At 28.4% G+C, this 22,249-nt stretch overlaps 1 protein-coding gene across 1 annotated transcript in view; it reads left to right on the forward strand.

The window, feature by feature from the left end:
• Nucleotides 1–22,249, forward strand: part of LOC113367339 — a 148,759-nt gene that overhangs the window by 113,077 nt on the left and 13,433 nt on the right. The window contains exon 3 of the mRNA XM_026608949.1: nt 12,975–13,175. Coding sequence (XP_026464734.1) covers nt 12,975–13,175 — 201 coding nt within the window. The remainder of the gene's footprint in view (nt 1–12,974; nt 13,176–22,249) is intronic.

The following is a 22,249-nucleotide window of genomic DNA, read 5'->3' on the forward strand; positions in this document are numbered from 1 at the left end:
ATTTATTCATAGACATTTTTGTTGACTGATTATTTTTATTCTTCGAACTTCCAGCAATTTGCCTTAAGGCACGATGCCATGCGTCCCACTAGTTATCTCGATGAGTTGGGCTTTTTCTAGCACATATGTATTATTGATTCATAAATATTACAACCAATTCTAATTTACATATCCTTTTGCACAAATGAGATAAAGTAATTTATTTTATACATATTGTAAAAAACTCTTTGCATAGTTTATTTATGTTGTTTCTATATTCTAAATATTCATATATGGTTATAATCAAAACTTTTAACATGAAAAATATTAGTTTTAATTATTTGACTTATTACATCAAAAGCAGTAGGGCAGACTGGGTACGGTTGTGCCAGAGTACGAATTAGATAGAGTCCAAAGAAAGAAAGATATAGTATGTTTGTTACAAGTTTCCATTAAAATATGATGTATAGACCGCATTGCTTATAAGGAGTCAAAAGTAAGCTTTTCTGTTGGATTTGTTTTATTAACAACTGTTACTTGCCTACAGATAAATTATTTTGTCTATTATTTTGTTGTAAATTGAACATCAGTGATTAATCATCATCAGCTATTACTTTTTGCGTAGATAACCTAACTCAGTCATAGTGGTGATTTATATGTGTATTTGTAAATGTGCGTTGGGTACGGTTGTGACAAAATTTATGGGTACTGTTGTGATATGTGTTTCACATTTTTTGCTTGAAAGGCAAAACATGTAAAGAACAATTTAACTGAACTAAGACAAAATACTAAATAGAAAGGGAAAGGAAAAAGCAATACAAGAAAAGAAATATCTCATAACCGGCATCATCACCCGATCAGTTTATTTCTTAATTTTATTCAAAAAAATATGTTTTGTTATATATTAATGCATTACCTTCAGAAGCTTTATTTAAATGATTATGTTATATTGTGTTACATTAAGGTAACGTTCCGGTTTGGTCGGGTCAGTCCCGGATTTTCACCCTGTGTCCCGTTTTTTTTTAAAAGCATTATTTGTATCAGATTTAGATCTTTTATCCGGATTGTCCCGATTTTTCAAAAATTAACAGATTAAGAATTATGAAACCAAACGAACAAGTACTACTTTTTTCAAATCATTTATGAATAAGGTTGAATAGAATATTATACAAGGCTCAAAAGCGCGAAAAATATGTAGATCAATATAAGAGATAATATCATAGATAAAAAAGTATTGCATATAATCGAATAATAAAGTTCTTACTAAAAGTCCGCAATTCTTATGAAAATAGATTCAAATGAACCGTTATTTGACTGGTTTTGACTTAGAAAAATATGGTCACCTTAATGCCTATTATTTTTTAATTATGTTTATACTTGTCACAGCCGTCCTGGGGTTAATTATTCAAATATGCGAGACAAGTAAAATGGAAATTTCCACTTTGGTTTGATGTTCTGCTTTTATCAACGTAAATTTATTTTGAAGTAGAAGATTGTGATTTATTTCATATTTAATATTTGTGATATCACATAAAATATCTACACGATCTTATTCGCAGCATTATAATTCAATTATATAATTTTATGTTTATCCAAAAACAAGATAATTACCATAAATATTTATTATTATGACTTAATTTATTCAAAATATCGATAATGAATTTCTCATGTTAAATATGTTCAGTGAACTGTATCATGCAAATTATACAACTTTTAAATATTCTATATTTGCATATGATTATAAATATTTTCATATTTTATTCGGTAGAAAATACACGGCGCAGTGAAGAAAAATTATACGTTGAATGAACTTTGATTCTGCATTAAACCAATTTGCATTTGAATATTCTGATATATACAGGTATTAAAAGTTCAGCACCTGCTCCATTTGCTTCAACATATTGTAACAAGTTTTACTCTGTAATTCGCTCTCTAGTAGCAGATTTGCAAACTCTATTCAAATATTTTCGTTATTCAACATGTTCTATCTAGTAATAAGTACAATTTATTTAACAGCTTTCATGTATGTGAAAAGAAAATTAGCTTATTTTATTTGGCAAAAAGAAGGATTTACTAATTATTGTTGGTAAATACTCCTGGAGATTTCTTTAACAAAAAATGTTATTATTTTTTTAATATATTTAATAAATGTTTTAATATCTTGTTGAATTTTTACTAAGTAGATATTAAAGACGCTCAATTTTTTGGAAGTACAGACATACAATAGTGTGTTATTATCAGAAGTATTCTTAAATAATACAATTATTATTACCCGTAATTTATTACAATTATTAATTACCCGTAGGGTAAGTTAATAATAGTAATCGCAAAAAAATCGAAAATGGATTATTCTGCATAGCTTTATGCTTCAAAGTTTTCCGAATATTTTGGAATACTTTAGTAAAAATTGATGAATGCGTGTGTGTATATTTATGCTTGGATACATTTTTTCGTCTATGATTTTGGGCGCACGGATCACCCGATTTGAATGTTGAAAATGAATCGAGAATGAATCAATGAAAAAGCATTTTATCTATTGGCGCGGAAATGTGCTGATTATTTGACATTCTATAATTTAATTGTATGGACATATACACAATGCACAATTGATCAAATGTTTTCACACAATCACAAGTTTAATATGATTCTTTAAAAAAACATAAAATTGTATTTTAACACGATTATAGCCAGTACCCAAAGAGGGCAATATCCTTTATTATATCCCAAAACAATTTCTAAAAGTCATTTTGACCACGGTTCATCAAACATTTAGGTTGTGTAAAGTAAAATTAGATCCTTGTCTTTTTTTGTTCGGCAATACTTTGGATATTTTTTCCATGGTATAGTAGGTATAGTTGAGAAGATTTTGCGCATTGTGTGCTTGTCCCACAATCCGATGACAAGCAATCTAAATTAAGGAAATTGTCTTCGTGATGTAATGTTATCAGACCTGATGGCCACTTTATGTCTTCCTCTGTTTGATAGAAACTTAGTGTCAGTGCAAATATAATTTTATTCGGCATTTGGCATTAAAAAAATAATTACTTTAAAAATTTATTATATAATGACACGATTTGAAGTATAGTCTTGGGAAAACCTACATAGGTATTTGACAACATAAAAATAGAGTAAAACATATTGCAAATGAAATAAATTAAAATAAAATATCATTATTATTCTTCTATACTTTTCTCTTAATTAAACAAACTTATCGGCTTTTGAATGTTCGTTATCTCAACTTGACTCATTAATAATTAAAATTAGACGTAATCTTCCTCAAAAGTTTGCTTCTTTCATTTCATTTTCCAAAGCTGTCTCCAGGCCATCGGCAAAATCCTTGAAAATATCTTATCACATCTTCACTGAAGTATTCGAGTTTCATCACAACTGAAGTGAAAATTCTAATATTACATGCAATTACTAGAGAAGCTTATATTACATCGGCAATACTTTAGCTCGAAGATTTTTAGATTTATATGCCATGTGGAAGTTGATATTCTAGATGTTAAGACTGAACTACTTGGTATGTAATAACAATCTCATCATCATAAAATTATTTTGTTCAGAAAATACGTTTTATAAATTTATTCTTGGCATATGCGACATGTGAAATGAGTTAAGGAAGAATAAGTTGCATCGTCAGGAAAATTGCGCGGTGAGGCGGAATTACTGTTGCTGACATAATGCATCAGACAAATGATGTGTCTTTAGGTAAATTTCTTGAAAGAAAAGAAAATGTTACTATTATGCTAAATATTACTGAAGTAATGATCAATGATTCTATATTACGTAAAGTGAATACGAATGCATTGATTGATTTATAAAAAAAAACTAGGTTCTTAAAGCTCACATTGAGTTGTTTCTCCTACATTAGTCTTAAAAATTTAAAAAACTATTATTTTTTTTTAATTGTTTAAATATATATTAATGCTAAATAAAACAGTATTTTTACTTAGTTATCGAACTTTTAGTAAATGAATGGTCTTTTGAAGTCTGTAAACCTAAACGAAAGTTGATGAATAAATACAAATGTTTATCAAAACTAACGGGTATCCAATATGGTCTATAAGATCTCTTACAATAGCTCCAATTCTAATTAAGGTGATGTGAAACGATGATCACAGACCATTCAAAACTAAACAATCATACGTTCAATTTTTATGACGCAAAGGTTCTGTATCATGAGTCGAAAGTTTCACAAAGACGCTTTGCGGAATCGGCTTTTATTTTCTTAGTCAAAGTATTATGTAGTTGGTATTGGTATTTTGCCTTGAGGCAAGTTACATGAACTTTCCGATACCTGTAATAATCGCCATAATCAATGAAAAAATAAATTGATTTGTGAGTAATTAAAAGTATTCTGAGTGGATTTATTACACGGCTCGGCCGATCGTCGCACAAAACTGAGAAACGCAAGTCCTCATCGAGATACATCGAATGGCTTTTAAATTTTGGAAATCGGTCCAGCCGTTTTTGGGAAAATGTCGATATACGTCAAAAAATCTGTTCACATACACACACACACACATACTTTTTCTAAATTTGGTCTCATTCGATTCAGAATGGCTTGAAACGTCGAGAAAAGATAAAATTAGCGAATCGAATTATTTTATGTAAACATAAACTTCTCCTTCGGGAAGTTAATAAATTTAAATTATATTTTTGTATCAGGAAAGGATGAAACTAAAATATCTATCAATATTTTTTATTTGTTGTTGATTTTTACCATATATTAAAGAACATTTGTGAATGCTTCTAGAAAATTTATTCGTATTTCGTTTATTTGTAACTTTTTTATTCCGTTTTTTTTAAACCTTAAAAGTATATTCTTCATTATGTGCTTGAATAGATATTTTGTTTTTATCATTGATGGATATTCGGATACAATTTGAAAAAAAAAATTAATTAATTAATTAATCAATTGTTACTTTGGATTTTGCCTTGAAATTTTTTCGTTTTTGTTGTTTGTTGATTGTATAGTTTTGATAAATTTAATTTAAATTTATTATTTTAGTTTTATTATTAAACATCCAAATAAGTCCTGTTTGCTCTGACAGATTTATTATTAAATACAGATTAGCTATTTTGATAAATTATATTGTAATTGTAGTAATTTATTAAGTAAAATGTTATTTAAAATGATATGATGAAATATATTGTTTGAATCTTTCTTTTATAAACATTTCTCAGAATTAACTAGAATAGATTTGAACCGAAAAATATTTTAATATCTAGCCTATAAAATGCATGTTAACTTTAAAATTGGACTAGCTAGGGTCCCAAGCTTTTATGCAAAGCGGAAGAAGAAATTGTAATATTTACTTTCAATGATCTATAAATATATCAAGCTGATGCAGTTTATGATCGAAATCGGCTATCATGCGTGCTATTTTTAATATACATGTTTTATGGTCCAGAATATTTATCCTATAGATTTATTTTAAATGTTTATAATTAGATTTATATACCTTATGCGCAGTATTCGACTATTATATGTATATCAATGGATTGAATTATTGAGTTGGCCCGTGTCTTTAGTACTACATTCCAAGTAAAAATATGAAAAAAAAATATGAAAACTATAGTTTTCATGATCCTGATAATATGATACATAGATTGAAGGTATTCATTTTTATAATAAAAGAATGAATATATAATCATTTTGTGAAATGAGACTTTGTTTTATTGAGTGTAGTTATATTCTTGGAAATGGGTTTTACGTTGACCTTCCAATCAGAAGATTGCCTAACACCTTCCTGCACCATGCATAGTCTCGGACAGCCTGATGATCAGTAGTCATTAAAAATCATCGCATTAGCAATATTCTATAATTAAAATACATTAAATATATAAAACTGTTAGGTTTCCAAAAATACACGCAGAAAAGAAAACGTTACAATATTTTTTGGATAATAAAAGGTTCTATCAGTGTTTGTTCAGTTCAAAAGTCAAAATAATAAAATAGAAAAATGGCTTCTTTCGTATAGTGTACCATAGTACAGAAACAGTAAAACTATATCTATGTTTGTTTCAAATTTCGATAAATGCCGGCTGGTGGTCATCTATCAAATGCTTTTCAGTGATCAACAAGATATATTACCTTTTTGGAAACTCGCGTTGTGCGCCATATGCTGCACTGGGATCAAGTTTGGAGATCTAGGTAATCAATTACTTCTCGACTGTGGCCGATATATATGCTTCAGAATATTTGCACATTAATTATCCATTTATATGTACATAATATACGGTTTATATCGAATATATTTGTAAATAAAACGAATTATCTTACACACACATATGTATATATAGGGTGAAGCGGCTAAAAGGTCCGCGGATAAGCATGCCCACCACCGATCTCAAAAGCAAGTAAAGTTAGGAATTTTTTAACAACAATATTTGAAAGTAGAAGGGAAAAGATGTATAACCAGCCATCATCTTCAATACTTCGTAGCAAAAGTATTTCATGTCGTTGTTAATTTTTCTGATTGTGACCATTGTTCTTTAGTTTACGAGACCCTAATATAATTTTCAAGTACACGTTATTTAATTGTTTTTTAAGATGTATTGTTAATTTTAACGCGGTAAAAAAACAACTGAACTTTTACCCTGACAAAGTTGTTTACAATTATAGCATATAGTTAAGTTAAAAAAATCAATTTTACAAAGAGATAAATAAATAAATAATTATTTTAACTCTGCCCATAATTATCTTGTGTGTTATCTCTATAAATAATGTAACCATTTTGTCTTGGTTGAATAATGTAACTATTTTCTCGTAAAATTTCTTCAAAATTAAAAATAAAACATTGGATTATCTAGTCCCGGGTTGCCCCACTTTACCTCGCCTATGGGGTAAAAAAATCCATGTGGCAATTTTTTAAAAAACAACAAAAAGAGCACATTTCTATGTGCTGTTTTACTGAATTTAGTCACATAGTCGTTTGTTTGATATATGTTATAGTTCAGGCATGACACCAATTAAAAAACTTTTGTAATTAAAAGTTGCTAATTCAATAAATACGTATGCTTTGGTTAATGTTGAGACCGTCATTCAATGGGAAAAACTAAAAATAAGGTCACAAACAGTGAATTACAAAATTTGATGTGATATTTATAATTAAGACCATAGGTCCAATTATTTTAAAATTAATATAGGTCCAATTATTTTAAAATTAATATTTCAGAGATATGCTAATTTATTCTAAGAAATATTACAAAACATACTACGTTTTTTGCTTATACTACAGCTTAAATTTTTATTATGTGCAGTTACTATAATCTTACAATTTTGTTTCATCAATAGCGCGAGGTGTATCCTTTTTACGTTAAATCTACATCAGAAAAAATAAAAAAATAATTATTTTTCAAATTATCATTTTTTATACGTGTTATCTTATATTACTATATCACATATTATTGATGTAGCAAAAAAATTAATAATTAATATTTGCACGTGATTCAAATTCTTCATCAAAAAAATTATTCTTATTATTACATTAATATTTGCATGTTATTATAGTTAATCTTATTTTCATTATCAATTTCTTAAAATGGCATACCTTTCATAGTATATATAGATTTTTTCAATTTTTTGTGTTTAAAATTAGATTTTTATCTTTATTTTTAATTTTTATTCAACATTACTTGGAGGTTTTCGAATCAAAATATATAAAATATGCTATATATCATATAGTAATTTATTCATGAAAATTAAATAATTATTATGAAAAACTAATTATATACAAATAACTTTTTGTAAAATGGTTTGTTCAGATCGATCTTTATAATTCATTGCTATTTAGGTTATCTAACTATTTTTATTCTATTTATTTTCTGAAATAATTTTTTGTGCATATCAACTATAAACCAAATAAACTTTTATTCCTACCGTTCATAATAATTTTCTATCTATAGTTTAACGATTATCGTCCGCATACGAAATCGCGCGTTAGTTATTTCTTTCATGGAAACCCTTAAAATGAAATGGCCCACGCACGTAGAGCAAATTACTGCGAATATGTATGGCACTGACGTAATTTGCATAGAATTTTCCTCATCTTCATACTAATTACTTTTATGATAATTTATTTGTCTGCCTTAGTTGTGGGAAATGCGCCCAGCTTGGAGTTGATTCCCGTATAATTTTCATCAGAGCATTAAATGTTTACCGAGCGTTGAGCTTTGCCTGATAGCCGGATCACTGAAGCAATTATACCGAAATGTCGTTTAAAATATTCTCTCTCAATGCTTGTTCTTTATAATAGAATTTTGGTTTAGATCGATTATATATTATATATATACTGATTTCTTGAGTTGTTTAAAATTTATTTTATTTTTATGAATTATTAACTTCCCGTAGTAATCGCAAAATTTCGATAATGAAAAGTTGTATATATCTCTACGTTTCAAAGATTTCTGAACATTTTAGCATACATTAGAAAAAATGGATGTATGTGTGTAATGCATAAATTAAACAATTTGAATGATTCAAAAAACGTGCTGATTAGTTTTTGGCAGATTCAGTCATTTTGTAGATACTGGGCGAAAAGTACCAAAAATGGCAATTCAGGTTTTAAGAGAATGGAGCGTCAGATTTCAATAAAACAAAAAACATTTTACTTGTATTAACAAAGTGAAGATCTTACTAAATTTTTGGATATGCAAGTTTTGAGTATCGCGTAATAAAAGTAAAAAAAACATATGGCGGTCAAAAATGATACCCATATGCACATCAAATTATCAGATATTTTATAGAAATTTTGTTAATAAATACAATTTATTTACATTTTTATAGAGCGCATATCAGTGTTCATCGTTACCACGGTCACGTACTTCAATATTTTGTCTCTAAAACAGCACGCAAAATTTTTTAAAAAATCAAAATATAAAAACAAGTTAAAATTTTTCAAAAAACTCACAAAAATCAAATTTTTCAAAGCTTGTAAAAGCATTTAAAGGTATTTTAGAAATTTCAATTTTTGGTACAAAAGTGTCAGCACAATTGCCTTAAGGTATGATTGCATGCACAACTAGTAAGGTTTTTATTTTTTACTTGATTTTGTTTATGAAGATAATGTTTAGTATTTTACCATTATACAATCCTGCTTAAATGCGCGAACTTTTGATGAAACTTTCCAAGATACTTTGGTACATTTTTTTAAAGGAGAGCCTTTCAAAGTGAATCAATTATAAAAAATTTAAATTTGTAGTAATATTTTTTACAGTTTATTCTTTTTTAATGTAATTGTAGAAATGTTACGGTTAAGGTTCCAAATTTTAAATAAACAAAAATACAGTAGAAGTCCTTTAGTCCGTTGTCGAACTTTCGAAAATTCTGGACTATCGGGTGGTAATTATAAAAACAATCAGATTAATAATTAAACTACAAAATTACTAGGAAATGCAAACAACAAAGCTTATTTTACATTTATTAGAATGTATATTTAAAATATTTTTTTTAATCTTTAACAAAATTGCAATTATTGTTATTTATTTTTATTATACAAATTTTAAATACTACCAATGGATAGTATTTTAAAACTTATCTAATATCTTAGTCACAACAACTACTGAATACTTCTCATTCAATTGTAGTTTGATGAAAATAAAAAAAAAAAAAAAATTTTGGAGTCGTAGCAAAAAAAAAAATTGTAGATTTCTAGCCTAGAATTTCGGTGGTTTTAAGTTTCTGATTGAGAGTTAGTGTTGCATGTTTCATTTCTTTCCTCTTGAATACGAGAGTTTAAGTTTCGAAAACATGGTCACAGTTAGGTTATTAAATTTTGTGATATGTGGGTAATGTGTCGCAGTATTCAGTAGACTAACTTAAAAAACGGTTGAATCCTTGTAGAACGTAGGGGCTACGTATTTCGTAGAACATACTTTGTTCATGAACGGTATTTACCATAGTTTCAACAGTTACCCAACAATTGCTAGTCCTTCCGTATGATTTCGAACTACTCCGAAAACGTTCTAATCGCTTTTCAGCATATTAATTTTTTATAAAGACACATTTTTAGAAATTTTTGAAAAATTGCCGGACTATCGGGCATGCCGAACTGTTGGGTGCCGGACTTATATTGTAATAAGAATTGATTACAACAACTGATACATAATCACATTGACCAAAGTTTTAGGCTTTAAGGGAAAGTTTATAATTTTCAAACTACAAGTAATCATTTTTTTAGATTTTTTCATGATTGCATCTATTAATAGTATCACCCCGCCATGACATTGAGTTCTAGGACATCCTGTATATTTTATTTATGTTACATCATGTCTTATTGAATTACTGCATCCAAATAAACTGTATATAACTGATTGGCAATAAGTAAATGATTAACTAAATTAGTTGGTATTGGTATTTTGCCTTGAGACAAGTTTCATGAACTTCCCGATATGTGTAAATTATCGACTTAATCAATAAAAAATAAATTAATTTATGAGTTATTAAAAGTAGCCCGAGTGGATTTATTACACATAATTAAAAACGAACGAACACGTTAACTTGGAGTATTTTCTAAAAGCAAGTTTTCAAAAATCAACAATTTTTATTACTGAACCAGTTTCCGTAAGACATTAATGGTTTAGTATGTTCATTAAGACCAAGTACTCTATCGCAGGGTTTCTTAAAGTGGGGGTCGCGACCCCCAGGAGGGTCGCGAGACTACTGGACGGGGGTCGCACAGCTCAGATACTTTTCAGTCATTATAAATAAAATTTACTTGTGTAAAAGAAAAACACTTTGGAGAAGTATGTTACTTTGAATGATAAATATCTATTGGCATCGTATGATTTACCGAGAGGCACTTGTTGTTAAAAAAATTGCACCAGAATTAAACACTGTGTTTTCTGATGCAGTCAAAATCATTAACTTTATTAAAAGCCGAGCACTTAATAGTCGATTGTTTAAAAATTTGTGCATTGATATAGATTCGGATTATACTTTATTGCTACATGCTGAAGTTAGGTGGCTATCAAGAGGTCGAAGTTTGAAACGATTATTAACTTTAAAAGATGAAGTTTTTATATTTCTAACAGAGCAAAATTCTAATTTGGCCGATTATTTTCACGATAATTTATGGCTTATCAAGCTATGCTTTTTGGCAGACATTTTTGATAAAATCAATGATGTGAATTTATCAATGCAGGGAGTCTGCGCTAATATATTTATGTTAAAAAATTAACTTGAGGCCTTTGTTAAAAAAATTCTTATATGGAAGAACAGAGTGGAAAGTAACAATATTTCAATAAAAGATACTCCTATAACATAAATTATATTTAATCATTTGAAGGATATGGAAGTTTATATGCATAGGTATTTTCCCAATGATATCGATACACACCAATGGATTTGCAATCCATTTTCAATTGAAATCGAAGAAATGAATTTTTTAAACTTATAAGCACAAGAAGAATTTGCCGAATTATCAAGTGATACTACCTTGCGACTAAGATTTTCTCAAGTGCCTGTGCATGAATTTTGGATAGAAATGAAATCAGAATATCCCCTACTATCGGAAATAGCAATGAAAAAATTACTGCCATTTTGTACAACATATTTATGTGAATCAGCCTTTTCCACATTAACTTATATAAAATCAAAATACCGTCCAACTTTAATAAACGTAGAAAATTTATTACGATCTGCACTAACTCAAATTGAGCCTAGATTTAATTATTTGTGTAAAAATAAACAATCACATCCGTCACATTAATATTGTTTGATATTAATAATATGTTTTTATTGAAAAAAATGTTACAAAAGTTTATTTTTTCTATTGAATAAATAAATATATATATAATTTTGTCATTCTATTCATTGTGTTTTATTACGAACAATATCCCGTCAACGTTTCCAATAATAAATAATAATATATATATATATATATATATATATGTGTGTGTGTGTGTGTGTGTGTGTGTGAAATAAATGGATACGTATTCTTTAATTCTTATTTTATTTACATTGTAAAATAGTGTGGTATTACATCTACATCTACGGTTAATATATATTTTATTATTATTTCATTATATGAAGGAGGGGGTCATTAATTTCCTGAGCTTGAAGGGGGTCGCTATATAAAAAAGTTTAAGAAGCCCTGCTCTATCGTTATACCAAGTAATTCGCCTAACTTTAATTTTAGCAAACGTCAAAAAAACTACTCATTTGATAAATTTTTAAAATTAAACTACTTGCTGTAAGACCGTAATATATCAGTAAGTTCTATAAGACTATGATATATATGGCCCAAAAAAGTTCCATAAAATTTGGTTTAATTTCAATTTTAATTTTTCAACAGTTAATTACAAGAAAACGACTCGGTAGATTTTTACCTAAAAATAATCAGTATTATTCCGAACTAATATCTTTCGAACAGTTTTATATTTTTTAGTCGATTTTTCAATTCGATTTGGTAGTATGAGCTTAAATATGGACGAAAAGTTTAACACTTTTTTCCTAATGTCAAAGAAACGGCTTGGCAGATTGTCGCACAAAACTGACAAACGATAGTCCTCATCGAGATACATCAAATGGTTTTTAAATTTCTGAAATTGATTCAGGTGTTCTTAAGAAATGCCAAAAAACGATACCAATTTTTGCTAACTTTGACGAATTTTTAAAGTTAAACGAGTTGTCGTAGGGCTGTGCCGTAATATTTTTGTATGATCTAGAAGACTATGGTATCTACCGTCAAAAAAATAATAATTAAAATCGTCGAAAAAATTGTTTTTAACGCTTTATTACAAGAAAACGGCCTGGCCGATCTTTACCAAGAACTAAACAGCGCGATTCCCAACCAATATCTTTCGAACAGTTTTCGAATTTTCTAAATCGAATCAAAACTGCGGGCTAAAACATGGACGAAATTTTTTGCAATATATCTGAATCTGTAATATCTGAATTTGAAATATGTACTCGTATACAAATAGCAGCATAGAATAGAAAATATCGTATTGTATACATATATTTCAACAGTACCATTTTGTTGCAGTGTCAGAATCGGATTCGCACAGTTCTGGCGAGGATGATGATATGCGAGGTGGACATGGCGACAGCCCGCATGGGGATCGCAAAGCGCCCGAGTACCGACCGCCACCCACACCGGCGGGACAGGCGGTGCGTACCACCACCATGAAGGAGATAGTTGCCGGCGAAGAGCGGCCAGTACTTGTCACCAACTGCCGAGCGGATGGTGAGATATTAACATGTTGTATTGGAGACTACCTCCTAGCACTGACTTAGTTAGTGCATTAATTTCTTGGCACATGGTTGTATGATGTAATAAGAGAGCTGACATACAAATTTGTTGTATCATACGTCTACATGCTAAGAAATGTTAACATTATATATTTGCTGCATGCTTATAAAGAACACCGGAGCTTTGCTCGTCTCTGATTTTGATGAAACTTTTTGTACAAACTGACCGTATTATAATATTAGAGGCATATGAAAAGGGGTTTATTATGAAATAATTGAAAACTTAAATTAACTTTAATATTATTTACTCATGCAAATATAAATATGAAATTAAATAATATAAAAAATAATAAACTTGAGATGGGTTTGAACCCTGAGCATAGTCGCAACGCTGCTACCGATGCGAAAGACCGTTGCAAGCTATGTATACTGCAGGCTACTAAAATGCATTCTTTAATTAATTTTTATAATTAAACCACTTTTATAAGCCTTTAGTAATTTACCATAATCAGTCTGGGCATAAAATCTAGTATTAAGTTTCATCCAAATCTGAGACGGACTACTCGCGGATTCTCTTTGTTAAAATTTTGCTACTATGCTTTTTGCTGTATTTCCACTAATCTTGCTGACAAAACATTGTGTTCGTAGATAATCTGTACAGATCATTTGTACCTCTAATAATTTTATAATGTAAATAATGATGTAATATTTCATAAAACCCGCAGGAAATATGATTTTCGACTTATTTAGCATATCATCTTAAGTTAACTGTGGCACCTTTATTTAAAAGCGCTGTTGTATGCCGTCGGAATCGAGCCATAATGACGCTTTATTAAGAATGAAAAGAATATTCATCAATCACAGTGAACTGGTTAACATTTTAAAGAAAAGTTAGGACCGCAAAGAATTCGTGTATAATCTAAATTATTGATAATTGAGGTCCATCTCTTAGCAAAGAACATGCTTCAAATGCTCTTTTGATTTGTTCAAATTTTTCTTCAAAGCAATCTAGTAGAAGAGACCGGGTACGTAGCAAAAAATATTGACACTTTAAAAATATACGTGCTTTAGACGTAATTTCATATTGTAAACTTGTTCCAACAAACTTACTTCATTTTACTCTTTTTAGACCCCAACTCAAAATCTGAATAGTTCTGCTGTTATGACAACTGTCACTACCGTACCCTGGCACAACCGGGACCCATTCCACCTATAGAAATCTATCTTTTTATTAATGCCAAATTATTTTATTTCTATGACAAATGCCATATTGGTATGGTAAGATTGGTAGGCGTTTGCTTCATGTATTTTGTTTGCGTATAAATTAATGATCTATGCCCTAAAATTTTGCTTATGTCGTAAAAGTTAATTATATATAATTAACTGAAATAATAAACTGCAAAGTGCTATAGAACACGATACCCCAAAAATCACTAGTGTTCGAAATTTTGAGTGTTGAATTTCTTGTTATAATGGACTTAAAGGTCCAAAGTTCAAAGAACGTTTGTAACATGAATATCTAATTTTGTGGTATTTAAATAGTGTGTAAAATTAATAATCGAAACTAATTGTCTTCGTTTATCACTATTTGTTTTATTAGCTAAATTTATTTTTTTATTAAATTTGTCTATTATAACTATCTTCATATATGTAAAGAGTAATAGAGTAACTATTAATATAATGGAGTAAAATCTCTCTGAGTACGTGAAAATCTAACGGTGTTTATCTGCTTTTTTTTTAAGGAGTTACACTACTGTAGATTTTTCGAAAAACCAAAACAATTTTTTAATATACGTTGAACCTTTTAGAATATGAGGAAAAATATTCCATACCTAAAGCTTTATTTTTTTACTTGTAATTATGAGTTTTTTCCCATGCGCGTCGGGCTGCTCCGAACCGACACCGCTCAAATTCATTAACAAAAAATATTATAAAGAAAAATGACAACGTGTATCTTCTTAAATATACTAATATATGTTATTATATAATATTTATATTGCATAAATTAACTGTAAAACATTTTTAACTTTAATAGATGATCAGTGCAGATTCAACACATATAAGGGTTGACTATATTGCGGCTGATATTGCTGTGGATAACTTTAACGATAGCCTAAGCAATATTTTATTAATGAAAATAGTTTTGGAGATTAATATTGACATCTAATCATATGATTATTTTCTTAAAGTCGATTATAAACGTTTTAAGCATTCCGAACGGTCTTTGACGAATGTGCCGAAAATAGGATGCTCTGATATAAAATCATCAAAAGAAGAAAATAAGAAAAAAATTATAAAAATAAAAAGGCATCAGTATGTTGCTGGGATATCACATTAATAGTAAAAAATATTGAACTGTTTTTTTTTAAATTTTTTTTCTTATTTATAATTTATTTCGAAACTTTAAACGCGTTTTTCTCGAAACACGATTTTACAACGCATTTTAAAAATGTTATTTTAAATATACTATTAAAAATTCGAATGGAAAAAATTAAAATTGTTGCAGTTATTTTGCTTGCCGCGGAGCGCCTCCAATTTGACGCGGCTCGCCGAAATGGCTGTGGCTGTGGTCGTTTTTAATTTTTTTTTACAATTATATCTTTAATATCATGATTTTATTACATTGCCTTCTGGCCGAAAAAAATGGCATAAACATACGTTTTTTAGGCTGCTACAGTGGTGTAACCCCTTAATAGAATATCCGTCACCGTCAAAAGTGATGAAATCTGCGTTTTATACATTTTATATCACCTTCAGATCACTCAATATTTTCATATTCTGCAGTTCATTTTCTTTCATAATAAATATTTTCGATAGGCACTCGTTCTCAATGCCCTTCGTCATTCCATGATTATAACATGATGTATGGGGATCCCATCTGTTTATGACACCAAAGAAATTCAATTACCATCATGACGAAACTCGTTTAATATATTTAAGTAAGAGAATATAATTCGGGGTGAAGTATTTTTGTCAATATGTACAGACTTAATACTTCTAAGTTGGAAAACTATACATTAAGTACAACTGTACGTTTGCTTTTTATTTGTGTTCGATGCGCACTACCTTAATAGGATACTACAAATGTGCGGAATGATCTATTAATATTAAATATTAATGATATCATTAAATAGAGATCTTTTCTCTTAATTGCATCATTTATAATATATACGTCTATTATCTGTACTCGTAAAAAACCCATTTTCTCAACAAAATATAGAAGTACTAAGAATGATGTAGGAAGCAGTTTCTCATCTAATTCTTATATAAAAGATACGTAATAATACACATGTAGACTTTTATTAAGATTTATACTAAAATTACATTTAAAAGGTTATTTGTGAATTTATTCAGACATTAATAATAGATATTTTTATTCTGAATATCTTCAAAACTCTTATTTGTACATCAAATTTTTTTTTTAAATTAAAATTTGAACTTTTTGACTTTTACCTAGTATCTTGATCACAATGCACTAATTATAATGTTTAAAATTAATCATTTGTGTATTTTATAAACATTTTTTGGGTGAATTTTAGAGTTCATTGTCTTTGATGGCCTTTTGCCAAAATTTATAGTATGCTTTTTGCCGTTTGTTATGGCAGCAAAATCGTAAATTATCAATATCAATAGCGTTCATAGCAATTTGTTATATTCAGAAGTACATTTTGTTTTTCTAGATAATATTATTAAGTGAAATATTATTTCAGTTCATGTAATAGAGTTTTAGCTCAACTTTTAATTCATTTGTTTACTATTATAAAACACCTATTTTATTATATTATATTAAATAAATAATGGGTGATACAAACCTAAGGCATCTTCGTGAGCTGAATTAAACTCCAACTCGATTCAGGAAAGAATAGAGTAAGAAATTTCTCATTGCCATTTCACAACGCAGTGCCCGTTCCCTTTTCAATTGGAAACATATTTCTGATCTATATTTTCAAGTGAAAATCGACATCGCTGCTGCACGATGTCAGGTCGACCAAAGAGCCCATGAGCTTAATTATTATACCATGGAACATCAATATTACAATTTATAAGCAAAAGTATAAAATTACTACATAAAAAAATTACGTGATATAATATTATGGTCACAAATGATTAATGATTGCAAATTTGTTTTGGGAATACTTATGTAGACGTATGCAAATATGAATTTGCGGTATTAATAATAGATCTAAAAGCGAAATATGTTTTTAAACAAAATAGTAGAACAAAATTCAAGCTTAATATTATTTTTCTAATAACGCGATCATTTTCTACTGACTTTTGAATTATATTTTAGAAGGTTTGCTTGATTTGAAATTCTCATGTGAATTGATAAAATTTATTAAATTTATTATCAATTTATTAAATGTTCACGATAATCAGGTTGAATTTTATTATTATTATTAGGTTTTTTCTTCTTATAAAGCAAGAAAAATGAGTTCCAAGCATTTTAATAAGTACAGGAGAAATGCATTAAGAATGTTCAATTAGTATTAAAAATTATTTCTGCATTTGGAATGGGAATAAAATAAGCTTTTTAATTCACCTTTAAGCGAGCCCACATATTCAATTTATTAAAAAAGAAGTTTTCTTTGAATTTCTCGAAAATTTTTATTTTTATTGAAAATTTGAACGTTTTTTCAGGAATTTTGATTTTTTGAAAAGTTATTATATATTTTTGAAATATTAGGCTTATTCTAAATTGAAGATTATATCTGAAAAATTATTGAAAGTCATTTTCTGTTAGTAATATTAGTAAAACAATATTTTGAATGATAAATCTTTTTGTTCAATGGTACGAAATATTTGAAATTTGTTGTTCTTAAACTTAATTTGAAATGTATAAACAGCCAATATTGGTCTTTTAATTCTTTGACTAAAACCCCATTTCTAAAAGCTTATCACCATTTATCAATAATATCTTATAAATAATATATTTTTCGAGAGATTCCATAAATGAAATTTAGCTTGTGGATAATGCCTGAAATTATATTATGTCATTTGGAGATAATAATTAGCGGCTGTCTGTGCTATCTCATCTTAACTGATGCTGTCTTCAAATTTCAGTATGTTTTTGTAAGAACCCGTTACTGTGATTATTATAACCTGTAGTGCGATATAACTATAACGTAATAAATTAAGAAAACCGCAAACTTAATTCTCTTAATCAAATATACTTCGGAAGAAATAGTAGAATTTCATCGCACGTTTTCAATTTCTTACATCTAGACGTGTTAGAACTTCATCCCGTTACATTTCCTTTGGGAATCTGCCGAATAAATAGATAAGATAGAAGTAATAACTAATTCAAAGTTTTGAAAGTTGATGAATAATTCAACGTTAAATATAAATAATATATTAAATAATTCAGATAAATCATAGTTGCTATTGTACTAAATCTTCTTGATTTTGTAATAAACTATATAAAAAACAACAAATATCAGTTATCAATCACAAGAACATAATTATTAGAAAATTTCGAATTAATATGTCTTATTATTGATAAGGTGATATGAACGACCAAGGAAGCCAAACTTTGATAACAATAAAAGTTCTGTTAGTAAAAAGATTTATTTTATAAAATATTTCACGTTGTATAATTAATTTACTTCCCGTAGGGTAAGTTATAGTAATCATAAAAAAATCGAAGATGAAATTCCTATATATCTTTACGTTTCAAAGGTTTCTGAACATTTTGGCATTCCTTAGAAAAATTTGATGTACGTGTGTGTATGAGTGTGCGTGTGTGTATGTATGTGCGGATATAATTTCACGTCGACGATTTGAATCATTCAATTCCTATTGATAAAGAGACGAGCTGATTAGTTTCTTAGGCAAAAGCATGTTCAGCTGTTTCGAAGATACGGGGCAAAAAGTGCCAAAACTGCTAATTCAATTTTTGAGAGAACTCTGCGTAAGATTTGAATGATTCAACAAACATTTAATTTTTATTGACGAAAAGAATTAAAGAATTTTTTTTTTTTGAATTGATGAAATTTGGGAAGACAGGTCTAGCGGTTTTGGAGAACCAATAAAGAAGTGCAAACAAATGCCATTTGGCGGACAAAAACAATCATTATGCATATGCACATCAAATTATCACATATTCGCAGTTGCTTTAAAAAAATGTTCAAAATTTCCAAGATATTTCACAGTATAAAAAAAATTCAAATTTTTCAAAAAGGTCATTTTTTTTCAAAAACTTCAAAAATCACAAAAATATATTTTTTCAAAGTTCTAATAGAGTTGAATTTTTTATAAAAATTTAAATGTTTGGTACGAGAAGTTACAGCAATTTGCCTTAAGGCACTATACCATGCACCACTAGATTTCTATTTTTTTTTTAATTTCATTTTTTTTTAAATTGTAGAATTTCAGAAAGTTCAAAAAATTAAAACAAATTAGTTATCGATATTTTTAAATCCTTGCAAAGTTCTAATCTCTTAAAACAACCGATTTTAAAATAGCTAATATGATATTTAGTATTATTAAGATATGAGGTATTTTTATTAAAAATGTTTCAAAGATTTGTTTTGTTATCAAGGTTTGCTATATTGTCTAAACCAAATGAACTACATTACAACACATAACACGTTTCAAATAAGACCTATATATTTTCCCAGTTAATTACTAATTATATAAATATGATCATTGTATTCTAAAGTTTGTCATTGGGTTCTTTTCTCCTCTCAGGATGGGTAAAATGAGATAGCCATCGGGCCAAGAGAGCCATCGGGCCTTATTTTTAATTTTAAGGAATTTTACAAAACTTTTAAAATGATTTTTTTATATGTAATTGCGACGACCTGAGAATTAAAGTAGTGATTGGTTATACATCTTTTATCCTCTGCTTTCAAATATTCAAATATTGATTTTTTTTGTTGAGATATTAGTGGTGGACCTTTTTACCTATACTCCATATCATGATGTTCTATGCAAAACAACTTTATTAGTATAGCCGTCATAATACCATAAGTTACTAATAAAGAACATATTAATTATTAATGAAATATTAAATTACTAGCTTAATTGGAAATAAAATTTATCAAAAGCCCTACCATCCATTATCCGTACTATAAAAATGTATTTACAAACATTCGCACAAAGAAATTAAGTGTGAACATAGTTTACGCCTATAAAATTGAATCCCACCTTATTTAAATTTATAAATTATTCATTTTATTATAGATATTATGTTCACATAGACTAATGCAAACAAGAATTACTTTCTCAATCCGTTGATTTCATACTATATAACCGAAATAGCAATGAAAGTTAACGATACGATATAATAATGATAATAATGCGAGAGAAACTCAGAGATATGAGTCTTACTCTTTTCTAGTAGACGAAGAGCAAATCAGAGAAATATTGAAAGTAAAAATTTTTAATGGTGCGAGTCTGAATTAAGCCTTTGTTTATATATTTAAGTCATTTGATACATTTTATGAAACGCATTAATAGATAATTGACGTTGGAATCCGTCGAAGATCTATTTTTCGCAATTAAATATATATTATTTACCCACTTTTTAAATTAAAATCACATGTATGTGCAAGAACTAAGAATGTTCTCTACATTTTTTAAATCTTTCATCAAATCCAAATTTACAAATAAATGTTGATTATAGAGCACAAAAGGTTTTAATTTATTTTCATATTATTTTATAAATTCATAAATTGATAGAAAAGCTCGAATTTTTTTTATTGACTATTGTCGATGCTTTCAGAAGATTAGTTTCTACTTTTCTTCTGAAAACTTTTCTATAACTGTCCGAAACTTATTTATAGATACTGTTCTAATAATATAGTGTATGAAAAAATAATGTCTAATTTAATATTCAGCGGCTTCGGCGTGGCTCTGCGTTAAGAGCCATGATCTTGCAAACAAGACCAATTATAAACAAAATATCAGCTTTTACTTGCGAATATAGTTTTAAATATGTTTCTAAGAAAAATAGCTCTTTTCGGCATTGCTCTGTATTGAACTAAAAATATTAGAGAAATTTTAATAATAAAGCTGAAATATAGATGGGCCAATCGTTTGGTTGCCTTCTAAAAAGCAACATCGTTAAACAGTTATATTTTTGACTGCTCTCCAAAAATAAGAAAAAAACTAGCTGCATGTCTAATTTTGCCTTGTGGCAAGTTGCATGAACTTCTCGATATGTAAATAATCGATTTAATCAATAATATTATAAATAATTGTATGACCTACCTCTCAATCTTTCTGCTGACCTGACCTTTTGTCGACTTATCTACATTTATTGCCGTCTACCTATTTACCTCTCTACATATTTACCTGTCTACGTGTCTACCTGTCTACCTGCTCATCTATCATTCTGTTCACCTGTGTACATCTGTATATAAATCCATATGTTTACCTATCAACCAGGCCATAATTTTATCTGTCAAAATTTTCACCGTTTTACTAGTCTACCTGTACATCTGTTTACTAAGGTACATTACATTCAATTAAATTTATTTTGCTTTTTGAAAATTTTCTAACTTGTTCTAAAAAATTCACATTCTTCGTTCATAGGAACGTTTTGTTATAGTCTTTTTACAAAAAAAATGAAGAAGAAAAAAAAAAAGAAAAAAGTAGTGGCGTGTATGGCATCGTGCCTTATGGCAAATTGCTGGAACTTCCCGTATCGTAACGAAATGTTCGAGGAATATTAAATGTTTTCAAATAGATTATTATAAATATTGTAACATTGTCTAATATTTATAAGAATTATATAAAGTGAATTGCAGAAATGAAAATATTTGTTTAAAGTATATTAGAACTTAAGTCAGCAATACAAAACTAAACAAAAATTTTTTTTCAAAAGCAATTATTTTGTTAAAACAAGCAGAAAGTTCTTTGAATCATTCAAATCGGACGCTTAATTTTTTCAAAAACTGCCATTTTTTGCACATTTAGCTCTGTATCTCCGAAACCGCTGGACCTGCCTTTGTCAAAAAAAATCACCACTTCTCCCCATCATTACGAATTGCATGTTTTTTGGATAATTCAAATCCGATGCTCCGATCTCTCAAAAACTCGATTTCTATTTTCTGCATTCTTTGCTCC

The sequence above is a fragment of the Ctenocephalides felis genome, unplaced genomic scaffold, assembly GCF_003426905.1.
Source record: "Ctenocephalides felis isolate EL2017-DRISC unplaced genomic scaffold, ASM342690v1 CF-g0.4_SCAFFOLD_01170, whole genome shotgun sequence".
Classification (NCBI taxonomy): Eukaryota; Metazoa; Arthropoda; class Insecta; order Siphonaptera; family Pulicidae; genus Ctenocephalides; species Ctenocephalides felis.